This window comes from Castor canadensis, chromosome 11, assembly GCF_047511655.1.
Source record: "Castor canadensis chromosome 11, mCasCan1.hap1v2, whole genome shotgun sequence".
Taxonomy (NCBI): domain Eukaryota; kingdom Metazoa; phylum Chordata; class Mammalia; order Rodentia; family Castoridae; genus Castor; species Castor canadensis.
In genome coordinates this window covers 131,225,946-131,240,121 of record NC_133396.1, presented here as the reverse complement: position 1 = coordinate 131,240,121, position 14,176 = coordinate 131,225,946, and the positions used below count along the sequence as shown (strand labels likewise).

The 14,176-nt window shown below is 36.3% G+C and overlaps 1 protein-coding gene across 1 annotated transcript in view; it reads right to left on the bottom strand.

Moving 5' to 3' along the window:
- Kif14 (kinesin family member 14) overlaps positions 1-14,176 on the bottom strand; it is a 66,541-nt gene that overhangs the window by 36,412 nt on the left and 15,953 nt on the right. Inside the window, 8 exon segments of the mRNA XM_074048686.1 lie at positions 2,182-2,308; positions 3,773-3,925; positions 4,327-4,474; positions 5,366-5,526; positions 6,524-6,626; positions 9,975-10,159; positions 12,623-12,686; positions 12,928-13,075. Of these exon segments, the coding sequence (XP_073904787.1) occupies positions 2,182-2,308; positions 3,773-3,925; positions 4,327-4,474; positions 5,366-5,526; positions 6,524-6,626; positions 9,975-10,159; positions 12,623-12,686; positions 12,928-13,075 (1,089 nt within the window).

Genomic DNA, 14,176 nt, shown 5'->3' with positions numbered 1-14,176 from the left:
ACCAACATACAAAAGCAGTTGTGTTCTATATACTAATAATGAGCTGTCGGAAAAAAGAGTTATGAAAGCTACCAGACATGGATGGTGACACATACCTGTGATCCCATTACTCTGGAAGCTGAGGCAGGAGGACTGTGATTTAAAGCCAGCCTAGGATACAATACAAGATGAAGACCAAGACGAAGACAAAGAAGACGGAGATGGAGGAGGATGAGGAGAAAAACATATGAAAACAATCCCATTATAATAGCACTGTGGTTGAGAGTGCAGCTCAGTGGTAGAACACTTGCCTAGCATACACAAGGACTTGGGTTCCATCCCCAGCATGGCAAAAAAAAAAAAAGTAGCATCAAAACAATGAAATACTTAGGAATAATAAGACATTGATGAAGCTAAGCATGGTGGCCCACTCTTATTGTCCTATCCTGTCTCAAAGAAAAGAAAAAAAAAAAAACAAACCAAAACTCTAAAACATTGATAAAAGAAATTAGAGACAAAAGTAAAAAACATCCTGTGTTCATGGATTAGGAGAATACTGTTAAAATCTCTATACTACTCAAAGCAACCTACAAAATCAATGTTATTGCTATCAAAATTCTAATAGTATTTTTCATAAATAGAAAAAAGTTCCTAAATTCATATAAACTCACAAAAGACCTGGAAGAGCTAAAGCAATCTTGAGCAAAAAGAACAAAACTGGAGGAATTATATTGAAGTCTGATCCAAAAAAATACTACAAAGCTATAGTAATCAAAATAGCATGTTACTGGTATAGAAACACATACACATTAAAGGTCACCTGACATCTGACAAAGGTATACCACATGAGGAAAAGGACAGTCTCTTAAATAAATGAGATTGTAGGGCCAGGCATGGTAGCTCACACCTATTATCTCAGCTACCTGGAAAGTAGAAACAGGAGGATCATGGTACAAGGCTAGCTTGGGCAAAAGCACAAAAACCCTATCAAAAACAAGCAAAAAGGGGTGGGGGTGTGGCTCAAGTGGTAGAGGGCTTGCCTAGCAAGCACAAGGCCTGGAATCAATTTTTGCCCAATATCACATGGATAACCACATGCAGAATGAAACCAGAACTTTTTCTCACGCCATACACAAAAGTCAACTTGAAATGGATTGAAGGCTTAACTACAAGACCTGAAATTGTAAAAGCACTAAAGAAAAAAGTTTCTTGACAATAGTCTAGGCAATGGTGTTTGGAATATGATCTCAACAAAAACAAAATCAGAAAAATGGGGTCTCCTCAAACTAAAAAGATTCTTTACATCCAAGGAAATAATCAACAGAGTGAAGAGACAATCTACAGGATTGGGCCTGGCTTAGGTGGTAGAGCACTTGCCTAGTAAGTGTGAGGTCCTGTGTTCAAACTCAATACCAGAGAGAGAGAAAGCTTACAAAATGGGAGAACATATGTGCAAACTATACATCTGGTAAGGGATTAATACCCAAAATACATTATACCAAAATATATATACCAAAATATAAGGAACCTAAAAAACTCAATAGCAAGAAAACCTGAATAGATACTTCTCAAAAGAAGACAGCTAATCAATAATGAAAATGTGCAGTGTCACTAATCATGACAGAAATGAAAACCACAACTACCATGGGTGTTAATTTAACTATAAGGACACTAATCCCACTCATAAGGATTCTTCCTCATGACACCCACCAATGGCCCCACTTCCTAATACCACAATATTTGGGGTTATAATTTCAACATAGGAAATGTGGGGGATATAAGCATTCAGTCTACAGGGCTGATATCTAAAAACTGAATATTCTAAAATTAATCATTCATACAAATGTATTTACAAACAGAAAAGTCAGCAACATCTAGAATAAAGCATCCAGTAATTACGTTACAAAGAATATATATAACTTGAGAGGGCTGGGGATATAGCTCAGTGATTTAGCGTTTGCCTTGCATGCACAAGGCCCTGAGTTCAATTCCCAGTACCACACACACACACACACACACACAAAATATATATATATTTTATATATTTATATATATATATATTTTATATATAATATATATAATATATTTATATATAATATATATACATTTTATATATTTATATATAATATACAAATATATATATAAATATATATATATATATATAACTTTAGAAAATGTCTGCCAAAATCAACAAATACTCACTTATACAAGTCTTATCCCTATGACTGCGATTCTGCTGTAGAATTTGTACTTCTTGAGCAATTTTTTGCTTTTCAGTTTCTAATGCTTCCAGAATTTTTGCATGGCGAATGCTATGATCTGCTAAAGCCTGATTGATATTCATTTATTCAGTCCCGCAGGTGAGGATATGCAAAGAGAGAAGTTAGAAAATCAGACTGAGATAAGGATATATTAATTTGCTTCACATAATGGCCACATTACTATTTATATGTATTCCATAACATCAGGCTGTGTATCTTACATATACGTAAATAGTCTATTGAGAGACAGATTAATAATGGTAACACTATAATTAAACCTCTTTCATTAAGCAGACACAGGTAAAATGTTTTAAATATAAAAGGCTTTTTAAATGATATATAAAATTTATAAATAATGTTCCCCCCACGATAAAACCATTAGGAATTTTTGATAGCATAGATTAATCTCTTTTTTCTCATTGCTAGGAAATAAAGAATCTACAGAGAGGAAAAAAAAGGAAAAACAATTTAAAAAGGGACATATTCAAGATTTGCAGACTAAATGAAGAAGTTCAACTTAAAATATAGAAAAACCCTCCTGTGGCACAAATAGGTCTTAATATCCCGCTAATAACATTGTTTTTCAAGAGTTAAACAGCTCTGTTTCCCTCCTAAAACTCTCTGAGGAGGCTCACAAGCCACTTTGAGTCCTAGAGAATTGACTGACTGCGTTATCATTGTATCAAGGCACCAGTATTTTGGGATGACTAGAGTACTTCCTTCCACCCCTAACCCCAGCCCATCTCCACCACACCACAAACTAGGAAAAAAAAGAAACAAAATTGCCATTTGAGCATAAAACCTTAAAATTAAGAAATAAAAAAATCGAAACAGAGATTTAAAAAAACAGGGGTTCTCAAACTTTAATTTTCATCAGAATCTCCTGCAGAAGAAATTGTTAAAACAGACTCCAGGCTTTGCCTCCAGAGTTTGACTCAGTGGCTCTGGAGTGGACCTAAGTATTAGGAAATACTTTGAGAACACTGATAGAAAGAATGGCAGAAAAATGTTGCCAGTAAAGTGACTAAAGATATTAACAAATTAACATCCTGGTTTTATCCTTCAGTCTTGTAAACTTGGTTAATGGGATTTGGCTCTGGAAAGCTGCCTCTGTCCTTGATGAGGTCCTGACCTCTTGAGACTGAGTTCTAGAAAGCAGCCTGCTTGTTGCTGTTTCCCTGGGCAGATAATACTTCATTCTGATATCAGATTGTGACCCAACATAAGAAACATAGTTTCTTCCAACTACACTTATTTACATTATTTAGCATACCTGATGACAAGACAGTTATAGATTCATAAAAAGAGAAAAGTGGAATGGAACTGGCTGGGAGTAAGAGCTCCAGCTCTTCCAGTGTCTGTGATGATGTGAGCACATCTGTGAGCGGTGCCAGGATGTAAATTTTTAGGCAGGAAGAGCTGCTCTCATCCAGAGACCTAACTTGGCTCTTTCCTGTCCAGACACCATTTTAAAAGAAGAAAAATCCAGCCTCTTCTCAGAATAGAGCAAATTATGTGTAAAATGAAATTACCTGCTTTGTAGCCAGAGTCTCCATCTCTAATCGTTTCTTGTTGACATATATTTCCTGTTCAAGATGCTGCTTTGCCTTTTCTAATTCTTCAATTTTGTGATTAGCCTTTTGGTTATTTATCTCCTGCATTTTCTTCCTTTGAGACTCTTCTCTCTTTAAAGAACATTAATAAAAATTAACTCAGGCAAAAATGCAATTTTAAAAAAACTGTACACCAAAAAAGTACAAAAGGCCCTTTCTTTAATCAAAGCACAAGAAATTACCAATGGAAAAGTCATCCTGTAGCTTCTCTATTTCACTCAGGTTAACTAATCTAAACAAAAATCAATGTCACTAGTCAAACTTCGAAGAGTACTCTCCTCTAAAATGGGTTTCTGGAAATGTGAATTGGCAGTAAACTATGAAAAGGAGCCACGACTCTCCTTCAGTAACCACTGTCTACTACCAACCTGCTTCTTGGAGTAAAACAAAAGAGGGCCCCTGTGCTCTAACTCTAGTCTTTGATACACTCAATTTCAGTCACTTTCAGTCACTTAGGGCACTCTGCATGTTACCAGTTCTGTTTCCAGCGCTCTTATTTTGCTTTCATATGCAGCTTTTTGAGAAGAGAGTTCTTGCTGAGCCATTTCTTTTGCAATTTGGATTCCTTGCATCATTTCTTCCTTTGCTTTCAATTGGGCCTCTTTTATTTCTGCTTCAAGTCTACAAAGTAGCAAAGTAAAGGATATGCTGTTAAGAATTCTTTATATACCAAAACAGTCATTAATCACATTAAAATGTTTTCTATTGGAAAAAAAGCACATTTAAATCTTAAAATTTAATTTCTGAGATACAATCAGAGTTCCTAAATTTTTCATTGGCTCTAGAATTGTTTACACACAAAAAAATATAACAGGATGGAAATTTCCAACTTATTTACTAGTGTAAGTGCCTGATATTTAAAGGAATATATTTTTCTATTATACATAATTTATTATTATAAATCATTATTATTTATTTTTAAAGGAAAATAAATTATATAAAATATGTTGTAGCAAACATTACAATTAACATTATAATAAATACAAAATACGGGTATTTATGATAAACTAACAATGGTTACAGCAAAAATTATACTCTATATATCAATACCTTTGATTTATGTTTGATCATAGATCAGGAAAACACTAAAATGACTCTTAAAAAAAAGCACATGATACACGAGCTGATAAAACAGAAATTTTACCATTTATGTTTATAATAATTTGATGTTTGGAAAAGTCAAAATATTAACTTGTCACCTCTCAACATGCAGGAGAAAAAGCATCAATGATTATAGAAAACTAAATAGTTTCTTCCCAACAAAATCAGTGCTTTATCACTGCAAGAAAGAGGGCTGGGGTTACCAGGGAGAGGGAGAGAGCACTCTGCACAGTGACAGACACATAACAGATGCTCAATAGATGCTTGTTGAACAAATGAGTTTCCAAGACAAAAAGCTGCATCATAGAAACCAGCACTCAAAGAAGTAACTACTGTAGCCCTATACATGAGATTAGCTCTCTGAAAATCTTTCTCATGCTCTTACCACTTCACATCAATAGTAATACTTACAGAGATCTCTGAGCCATAAGTAACTCATTTTTGGCAAATTCAAAGTCTTTTGGCCCCTCACTTGTAAAATTATCTCTACTGGATGGTCTTTTGCCTTTCTGGACTTCAACCGGATGATTAAATCTAAAATAATGATCTCCACCAAGAATCACCCGATCACCCTAAAGCACACACAAAAATTTACCACTTGAGGTGAGAAAAATCATAGCTCAACAATTGAAAATAGCTACTATACCTAATGATAAACGTTAAAATCATAGCAATTCACATTTGATTTCTACATGCCAAACACTGTGGTAAGCAATTTACACACACTCTCTCTCTTTTATGTCACAAAACTCAAAAGATACATATTATCCCAATTTTGGGAAGGAAGAAACTAAAAAATATACACCTACCTTAATAATAAAACAAACATTCATTGAAACTTTACTCTTTGCAGGCAATGTTCTAAAAACTATATACAAAGTATTGCTTTACTTAATCCTCCACTCTCCTGAAAAGAAGGATACACAGTATAACCATTTATCTAGGTTTACCTGCAACAGACAGGTTTATGCCTATTCTGAGATGATGACAATGACAATTTTATGGGACTGGAGTTTGAACTGAGGGCTTCACGCTTGCAAAACAGGCACTCTACCACTTGAGCCATACCGCCAGTCTATTTTGCTCTTGTTATTTTGGACATGGGGTTATGCCAGGGCTGACCTCAAACCATAATCTCCCAATCTCAACCTCCCAAGTAGTTAGGATTCCATATGTAAGCCACTGGTACCCAGCTTCTGAGAAAATTATTAATAATACTCTAAAAAGTGTCATGACTGGGTGATGTTACTCATCACCTAGTTATGTAACTTGACAAAGGTCACATAGCAAATGGCAGAGCCAGGATTTCAACACACAGAACCTGTTCCCAAAGCCCATGTCTTTACAGGTTGCATAATGGTGCTGTTAGTGGTCAGCAGTTACTGATTCACAGTAATAATAGCTTTTGTCTATGAATGTACAAAGGAAGGCAACTAGTGAATTAATATGAAGAATTTCTTAATCTAGGTGAACTCCCATATCTTACAAAGGAGAAATCTAGGCCTCAAAGAAATTAAATGACTTGTCCAAAGTCAGACAGTTCCTTACATGGTACACCCATCCACTTACATGATGTAATACTGTAGGCTCCAAAATATGTTTTCCATTTACATATGTCTTTGCTTCCCCAACTGGGATAATACTCACTGTTGCTTCAAAATTTTTGATTGTACTGTTGAAATAAGAAGCATGAAAGACAGAAAAATGTAAAATGGGTGAGATAAACCTATTTGAGTTATTCCCTTGGTGTTAAGATTCACAGCAATTTGTAGCAATAACTTAAAATTACTTTATTTTTCCTCAATTACATTTTGAAGTTTGATGAAGAAAGCTTTGGTCTCTCTAGCAATTCTATTTACCAGTGGTGGGAAGAATTTTCATTGTATGTATTTTGAGTATAACTTCTTTAAAAAAAACATTAAAATATCAACAATGGTTTACTATAAGTGGATATGAATGGAAAAGTTTTAAGCATTTTTATTTTTTGAGCTTTTGGTTTTACAAGTGAGTTTTAACAATGGAGAGAACAGGAGTCAGAAGTAGTGGCAGAGTATGCTCAGTGGCAGATCATTTGCTGAGCATGTGCAAAGCCCTGGGTTTAATCCCCAGCACCAAAACAAAACAAGAAAAGACATTTTTTTCCCTCATGAAAAGTGAGGTATTACAGAGTAAGAAAAAGCATACTCTTTAGTCATCTAGCTAAGTGAACCCTGACTATACAATGATGCTGTGGAAAATCAATTGTAAGTGCTACATATTCCTTGGAGACTAAGAAACTCCAAACAGCAATTTGGACTATCTAGACAGAAAGAAAACTACACAAAAGTTGAGTCCTAACCTGACCTCTGGCTATTGATTAGATGCTAGAATCTGTAATGAGAATAATAGTTCAATTAAAGCATCCAAGGAAAAGTATGTGGGGAAAACAGTTCATTCCTAGGCAGTAGCTCCCTCCCACCAGTCAAGTGTTTAAGTCAGGTAAACGGTGTCTACTTGATCTGATCCCTTCCCTCTCCTGCTTCTGTGTACTTGGTCATCAAAATTCCATGGTCTAGAGTTTTGGACTCCACAAAAATCTGACATCAACCACCAATATCCCTCGTTTGGCACTATTTTCCCAGAAGAACCACATCTCACACTCAATTAACTATATTGGCACCCTAAATTCGCCATAATATATTGTCTTCCCTTCTTTTTTTGTTACTCCTTCAACGTGGGACATCCTCTCCCTTTCTCCATCATCCTTCAAGGCTCCACGTGGCTGCTAGAGTCCCTAGGAGGCTTTTCTTCAGGGCTAAGTGAGATGAATTCTTCCTTCCCACTGAGCATATAGTCCTCATCTAATGCTTCAACTACACATTAGTGAGTTCTGAAGTCTTTTTCCTGCAAGCCAAATCTGTGTCATCAGTGAGGACAGATAGAAAACCAGCATTCATGAAGTTCATAGTCTTGTCAGACAGACACTGATGAGTGCATTAAATGGGAAAGTACAGAATTCAAGGCAAACAAGAGCCTTCCTAGCCCCCTGCTGGACTATTAATTTTTTGCAAGTATGTTCCATATCTTTGTCATTGATGTAAGTGATGCTGTATTTATTTGTCAAATAAAACAATTAGCAGAGAGCCAAAGGACCTGAAGAACAAGGGAATCTCATTTCAAGGCTTAAGTGATCAAGACTATGGTGTATTAGTGAGAAAAATATATTTACTTATTTTTAGAAATTTTTTTGTAGGAGAGTTGCAGCTCACAAAAAAAGCAATATACTATTTAATATAAAGTACTGGGAAATCGAATATTCACATAGAAAAATAGGTCTCTACTGCACACAAAATAAAAAATTCCAGGCTAATTAAGGCCTTAAATTGTGAAACAAAACATCAAAACACCTAGAATAAAATTTAGGCAGACATCTCTAGGACTTCAATATTATATAATATAAACATTCTTTCTCTCTCTCTCTCTCTCTTTTTTTTTTTTTTTTTTTTGTGTGTGTATATGGTACTGGGGCTTGAACTCAGGGCCTTTATCTTGAGCCACTCCACCAGCCATTTTTTGTGAGGGGTTTTTCAAGATAGGGTCTCGTGAACTATTTGCCAGAGCTGGCTTTGAACCACCATCCTCCTGATCTCTGCCTCCTGAGTAGTTGGGATTACAGGTGTGAGCTGTTAGCACCTGGCAAAACATTCTTTCTTAAGCAAAACACAAAACTAACAACCATAAAGGAAAAAGTTGATACCAGGTACTAAAACCAATCAAGACACTGTAAGAGAGTGAAGAGATGAGCTGGACACTAGAAAAAGATATTTTCGACATGTAAAACTTACCAAGGACTGGCAAACAGAATATGTAAAGAACTATTACAAATCATTAAAAAGAAAAAGAAATCCAATTGAAGAAACGATAAAGGACATAAACAGGCAAGTCAAAAAGAGGCTCACCTCATTATTAATCGAGGAGATATAAAATGAATTCATAATGAGATGATGTGTTACAAGATTGGCATAAATCAAAGTCTGTCAGTACTAAGTGTTGACACTGATATGGACTAAAATATGTATCCTCAATGCCAATGGGAGTGAACACTGATAAACATTGTGGAAAACAATTTGAAAATACATAATATGGTTGAATATGCACATATCCTACAACTCAAAACCTCTACTCTTGGGCATGCATTCTAAATCTTAAACATTATTATTATAATGGCATAATTGGACATACCATCAAAGTTCCATAGCACATTAGGGAAAAGACAGAAACTGCTCTCTGATTTGGCAGCTCAGACATCCCACACTCCTAACTAGCTTCCCTGAGGACTCTCAGGGTCAGTGTGTCAGCTTACCATCTGGGAAACTGCTTTACAGAACTTTATATTTGTATCAAAAGACATACACAAAAATACTCACACCGATGTTAAGGTAGCAAAAAAATTTAAAACAACCCAAATGTCTATCAAAAAACAGACAGATTGTCATAGTATAAAAGATCAATGGGCATGACAGAATCTTTGCAGCAGTAAAAATAAAAGAGCATCTATATGGACAAAACTAAAAGCATAATGTAGAACCAAAAAATTTATAAACACTATCATATTGTGTATGATACAAGTATCATATACTTGTATACTAAACATATACAAGTATCACTCTAATCATGTGAACAAAATTCACATAAAACAAAAAATTTTAATTTTTCAATCCAACCAAAAGTTTTGCTATGTAAGAGGCATAGAAGTTTACTTGTATGCCCATAATTCCAAGAAAAGGAGTTATCCTTTAATCAACAGATCAAAAACATAATTTAAGAGCATTATATAATACCTTTTATTGATAGTGACTCACCTGTTGTTCTTATAAAACACTCAGAATGTGTTTTTCCTGGCTAAAAGACAGATTTGAAGAAGTATAGCAAAGAATTGGTATGAAAGAATGTCTCCATGAAGGAAGGAAACCCCACATTAACAAGATACAAAAACCTTCTGAAAATGTACAGGTGCCCTCTGTTTTAGAAGGTGACATACCAGTGGTCATCAGCAATCAGCACTCCAGACAACTGAATGTCATGGCTTGAGTTTGGTTTATACTTTCCAACTGTAGTTGTTCCTTCTTTTATCATATATAGCAGCATCTCCGACAATTGTGGATCTTCATTGAGATTAACCAGGTTTGGCAAATGGTTGTCCATTTGAAATGTAATTCCTGCTTTCTGGTGGAAGTGAAAAAAAATTAATCTTAACCACAGCATGCAATTCTTAAATTCACCAAAAAAGAGTGGGCTCTGTTAAACATTAGAATTAGTTTATGCAGAGTCTCAATAAATGAATGGTTCCTTGAACTGGTCTGCAGCTTGATGGTAGTGTGTGCTGAGCATCTGAAAGCCCCAGCACCACCACCATCCCCCAAATTAAAGATTTTCTAGAATCTCTCCTTTGTGAGTTCTCTGTGACTGCTACCATCCTACTTGTAGAGTTCTGCTGGCCTTTATTTGCCCCTCACCATCCTCAATCTACTCTTATGTCAACCCATCATCACCAAACTGGTCTATTCTTATTCACCATTGTCTTTACAATGGATCAGTTCTTCTGGTGGCATTTTCATTGTCATCACCTTAATTAATCCCTTATGGACTCCCAAGAACTACTGCAGCAGCCTTCTGGACCACCCTGCCCACAGGTTCTTTTGTTGTCAACCCATTCCATACCAGATGAGTTCTCTTAAAAGCACAATCTCAAAGTGTGAATTCCCTGGTCAAACACTTTCAATGGCCTCTCATTTCCCACAGGATAAAACTTAAATTTCTTGACCTGGAAATCAAGTTCTTAACAAGCCCATCATATCTTTCCAATCCCATTTCCTCTGGCCTCATATAAACAGACTATTTGTTCCAACCAAACTGGTCCCCACGCCCTCTTTGGAGGACTCTTAAACTCTCATGTGATTTTCCCTTCCTACAGTGCTCTCTTCTTTCTTTATGGAAAAGCTTCCCTGAGCTCCTAAGCCCAGCTCAAATCACACCTCTTCTATAAGGTTGAACTGGCCATTCCAAGTTTTCCCGCCTTCCTCTGAATTCTTACAGTACTTCCCCACTCCATATGTCATATTTTTGTTTTTGTTTAGAGAGACAAAGTCTGTCTTTTTTAAGCCCAGGCTGGCCTCAAACACATGGTCCTCCTGCCTCAGCCTCCTGAGTGCCGGGATTATAGGCACATACCACTATCCTTGCTCTTAAATCATCTTCTCCAACCTCTTAGAATTTCCTCCATTAAGGAATTTTGGTCTCTATAAAAATATTCAAGTACTTTCTACCTTTTAAAGAAACAAAAACAAACCAAAAAAACAAACAAACCAAAAATGAAAACTTTGCCTCAACATTGCAGCCACTCTCCCTGACTTCCACAATTCTCATTTTCAAAGAGTTCTCTGTATGGCTTATTTCCTCATCTCTGCCATTTCTCAACCCTCTATCAACTGGCTTCTTCTTCTGCCACTACAACGACTCATGATTTCACAATCAATGAACGCATTTCTAAAACCTGGGAGTCATTCTTGACTTTTCCATTTCTCTCAATATCCACATCTAAAAACAACTCCCAATAATGGTAGTTTTATCTCCTTTCCTTCCTCTCTCCCTCTTTCAGCTGGTTTTAAACTCATGATCCTCTTGCCTCTGCCTCCTGAGTTTTGGGATTACAGGTATGAACCCCCACACCCAGCTCTTCTCTATTCTTGACTCCAGTTCTTCCTATACATTTCTATTGTCTCTGCCTTACTCCAAGCTCTTCTTATCTCTTGCCTTAACCACAGCAACAGCTTCCTAAATGACTTGCCCTGCAATCTGAAGTCTGTTCTTCAAACTCATCTTTCCACACTATTACCAGAAGAATTTACTGAAAATGAAAGTCTGCTCATATTACTACCCTTCCATTTAAAACCCATCAGGTTCTCCCACTCCCCCAAGTTCAAGTTCCTCACAATGTGAATCTTGCATCTTTCTCCAGTCTAAACTCTGTTCCAGCTTTAATTTCTAACCATCTGAAACTTAATTCTTTCAACATGCAAGCTGTATTGTGCCTTCATGCTTTTAAACATGGTATTCCTTTACTTAGAAAATTATGACCTTGTTAGCCTAGCAAATTCTCATTCATTGTACAAAACTCTGCTTGGTTGTCTTTCTCTTTGAAGTCCTCCATCACAACTACCCACCTCAAAGTAAATTATTCCCTCCTCTCCCCTACTTCTCTTCCTTTTATGTAATTTTCACTGCATTAGAGTGAACCATATTCTAAAAAAGTGTTCCGACTTTTTTACCTATGAAAATGGCAGTTTCATGTGCTGCTGTCTAATCAAGTCACACCACATTTCAGTCTTCTAATTATAAGCTCTCTGACAGCTAGAACTATACTTATTCACCTTGGCTTCTCCTGTTCCTGGGACAACACAGACATTTAATAAATACCTGTGGATAAAGTGAACGTAACAAGCCATTTTATTTCTATTTTAACTTTTCAACTAGATCATAGGCCCCAGGCAATCACAATCTTGATCTTAACAATTCTTTATATAATTCTCCTTATGATATCACTTTGTACAGAGGGAGTATACAATAAATATTTGAGGAACTAAATTTGCATACTGATTTCCAAATCAGATCAGAACACTGAAGTAATACCTGTAACTCCTTTGTTTCTTGGAGTTTTCTCTTTTCAGCCTGTTCAAGCTTTTCTTTCCATAGTCTTTTCAAAAACAAAATAAAAGAATTAAAAAAAAAATCCAGATATGTACAATTGTGAATCTAGAGACAGTCAGTGGAGATTAGGGAACTATCAGGCAACGGTTAACACGAGTCTGAAAGCAGGCTGCTCCGTTCACAGGGAAGGTGGGGAGAAAGACAGATGCAGTGTCCTCTTAGGGTCCCTCCCAGTCCTACAGTTCCACATCAACACCTCTAATATTCAAGGTGTTGACCACGTTTACCTTTGCATTTCTGCCATGTCTCTTTCCTGTTGATGCAATTTCATTCTTAAGGATGTTATTTCTTGCCGGCAGAGTCTGTATCGTTCAGGGTCAATATTTCGATTGTTTCTCTGAGCAGATTTTAGCTTTTCAATTTCTGCTTTCAATTCTGAAGATTTGTAAAAAGATGCATGATTAACAACACTTGATATGTACTGATTTCCACACAAGGATTATCCTCCAATGTTCTATTTCATCTGACATTTTAAATATCACTAATAAAATAAAACAGAAACCAGTTCTACTTTACTTACATGATCCATAAATCACTACCCAGCATTAATCTGAAAAAGTGCTCCCATATCAATGAATTTCCCCTTCCTAAGTAGGATGGCCATATAAGGTACTGTCAAAGTGAGATGCTTCTGAGTGGCTGAGGGTGCTAGGACAACAGATAAACTGGGATGGTCCTAGGCAAGCATTACTCATAAAGACATGTGAAATAAAGATCACAGATTTTTCAAGATGGAATGCAGAATGCTTAGGGTTTTTTATTTATTTATTATTTTTTTTTGGTAGTACTGGGATTTGAACTTAGAGCCTTGAGTTCTACCACTTATACCACTCTTTCCTCCCCGCCACCCCCCCCCCCACAAACTTTTGGTTATTTTTTATATAGGCTCTTGTGTTTTTGCTCAGGGCTGGTCTTTTTTTTTTTTTTTTTTCCATCTGTGTCTCTCCTCAGTGAAGCACAGCACTACTGCTGAGTGACTGTGGCATCCCATAGAGAACTTCAATCTCAGGTCACAGCGTTAAGAGCTCTTGGTTTTACAGCCCTAAAATCGGGGCTGGTCTTAAATCTTGATCCTACTACCTATGCCTCCCAGTAGCAGGGATCACAGGGGCACACTATCACTGTTTGACTTATTGGTTAAGATGGGGGTCTAACTTTTTGCCCAGGGTGGCCTTAAACCTTGGTCCTCCTAATCTCAACCTCCCCAAATAGCTACAATTAAAGGTGTGAGACACTGCATCCAGCCAGAATGCTTATTTTAATGAAAACAATCCCATTTGTAAAGGGAAAGAATGGATTATGTTGAGAAAACTGATCCTTCTCTGGCTCTGACCTCATAAGTGTCTATTGCCTTCTACTGCTAAAAAAGGAACAGAGGGCAAAAAGGAATGAAAAGATGGTAATTACACGTGAGCAAAGTTAAAATGATGTACAAAGTACAAATCAAGATTCCTCTCAGGTATTAAACTGCATCCT